Source organism: Capsella rubella, unplaced genomic scaffold, assembly GCF_000375325.1.
Source record: "Capsella rubella cultivar Monte Gargano unplaced genomic scaffold, Caprub1_0 scaffold_4, whole genome shotgun sequence".
Taxonomy (NCBI): Eukaryota; Viridiplantae; Streptophyta; class Magnoliopsida; order Brassicales; family Brassicaceae; genus Capsella; species Capsella rubella.
This window is the reverse complement of record NW_006238920.1, coordinates 9,333,073-9,334,497: the sequence shown is the minus strand read 5'-3', so window position 1 is coordinate 9,334,497 and position 1,425 is coordinate 9,333,073. Positions and strand designations below refer to the sequence as shown.

Below are 1,425 nucleotides of genomic sequence, written 5' to 3'. Positions count from 1 at the left end.
GTGCCATGAGGTAGCGTTACTGAAGATCCTCGTTTTGCTCTGAACAAAGCTTTCTCATAAAACTTGTCTACCCCAAGCTGATCACCCAACTGGATTAGCGAACGAGCATAGCCACGAACGGACCGTAGAGCGTTAGGAGACAGAAGAGTAGCCATTGAATATGCATCGACAGAAGCAAACAAGTAAACGCATTTGACGTCGGTGTTATCTGTTTTTCCTGCTTGCTGGAAGAAGATATCACCTTGCAGTTCGTGGTGAAAATAGCAAGATTCGTTGTCCCCATGATCTGAAATCGTTTTCTCTGTTAGCGACAAGGCCTTACCGTTTTTACCATTTTTGAAGAAGCCTTTGGCAAGATTGTATGCATCGTTGATATTCTTCTCTGTTCTTTGGACGTCATGTTCTTTGTTCTTCGTCATCGGAGCACAGGGAGTCAGCAATTTCTCGAGAAAGTGTGAGAATGAGAAAGAAAACAGAGGAAAAGAAAAAAAAAAGTAGTAAGCTTTTCTTGGGAGAGAGAGATGTTCTGTTTAGAGAAGAAAACTGTTGTAGGCTGAGCAACAAAAGGAGTGGTCATGTGCAAGGCACGTGATTAGTTTTGTCGTCCTCAAATGCAAAATGACCTTTCCAAGACTCATTTCGTCGAGCACTTGGCGTGCACACCAGGGTTCGAACGGTACTCTCACCACCACTCTCTCTCTCTCTCTCTCTTCTTTTCTCTAAGTACATCTCTCTGCAAACCATACCAACACACATATAGTAGAAGAAGGTATGCAATGGTATATTTCGAGTTGAGGTTATTCTCATCTTCTCTCACGCCGTTTAACAACATTTCAAAGCTTTCTTGATGTGACCAGCAAAGAAGAAGAAGTCGAGAGGACGGAAACGGAGGTGAGGACTAGAGGAAAGAGGCAAATGATCGATCATTAGACAGAGACATTTCGTTTGGTTTATGTTCAAACTATCATTCAAGTTTTGTTGATCTTTGAGGTGAATGGTTTTGCTGCTATGAGACAAAATTGTTTTGTTCATGTGAGGGAAAATAACGACTTTAATTACAATTTTTGAATGTTGGTTATAAAGTGTTAATGTGTTAAAATTACTATAATCTCTACAAATGTTAGTAGTGATATATTATGGTTATGCGAATGTAAGTAATGTCTCTCTTTAATTTTAATAATCCTACACTTAGTTTGCCGCACTTTTGCTAAAATTTAAGTATGTAACAAAATGAGAAAACTGGGAATTTGTATCCAAACACCAAAACTGAAATGAAAGTTACAAAAATAAAATAAAAAAATAAAAAAAAAAAACCAAAAAAAAACTGAAATGAATGTTTTCAGTGTATTTCATGGCATCTGAATGAACCTAATTAAAAGTTTTGATCCTCCAAAAAAAACTGTTGACAGGATTCCTTTTATGGAA

General features: G+C 37.7%; 1 protein-coding gene across 1 annotated transcript in view; it reads right to left on the bottom strand.

The window, feature by feature from the left end:
- The window catches only part of LOC17889767, a 2,612-nt gene extending 2,193 nt beyond the window's left edge, over positions 1-419 (bottom strand). The window contains exon 1 of the mRNA XM_006293286.2: positions 21-419. Within this exon, the coding sequence (XP_006293348.2) occupies positions 21-419 (399 nt within the window). The remainder of the gene's footprint in view (positions 1-20) is intronic.
- Between the last annotated feature and the right edge of the window lie 1,006 nt (positions 420-1,425).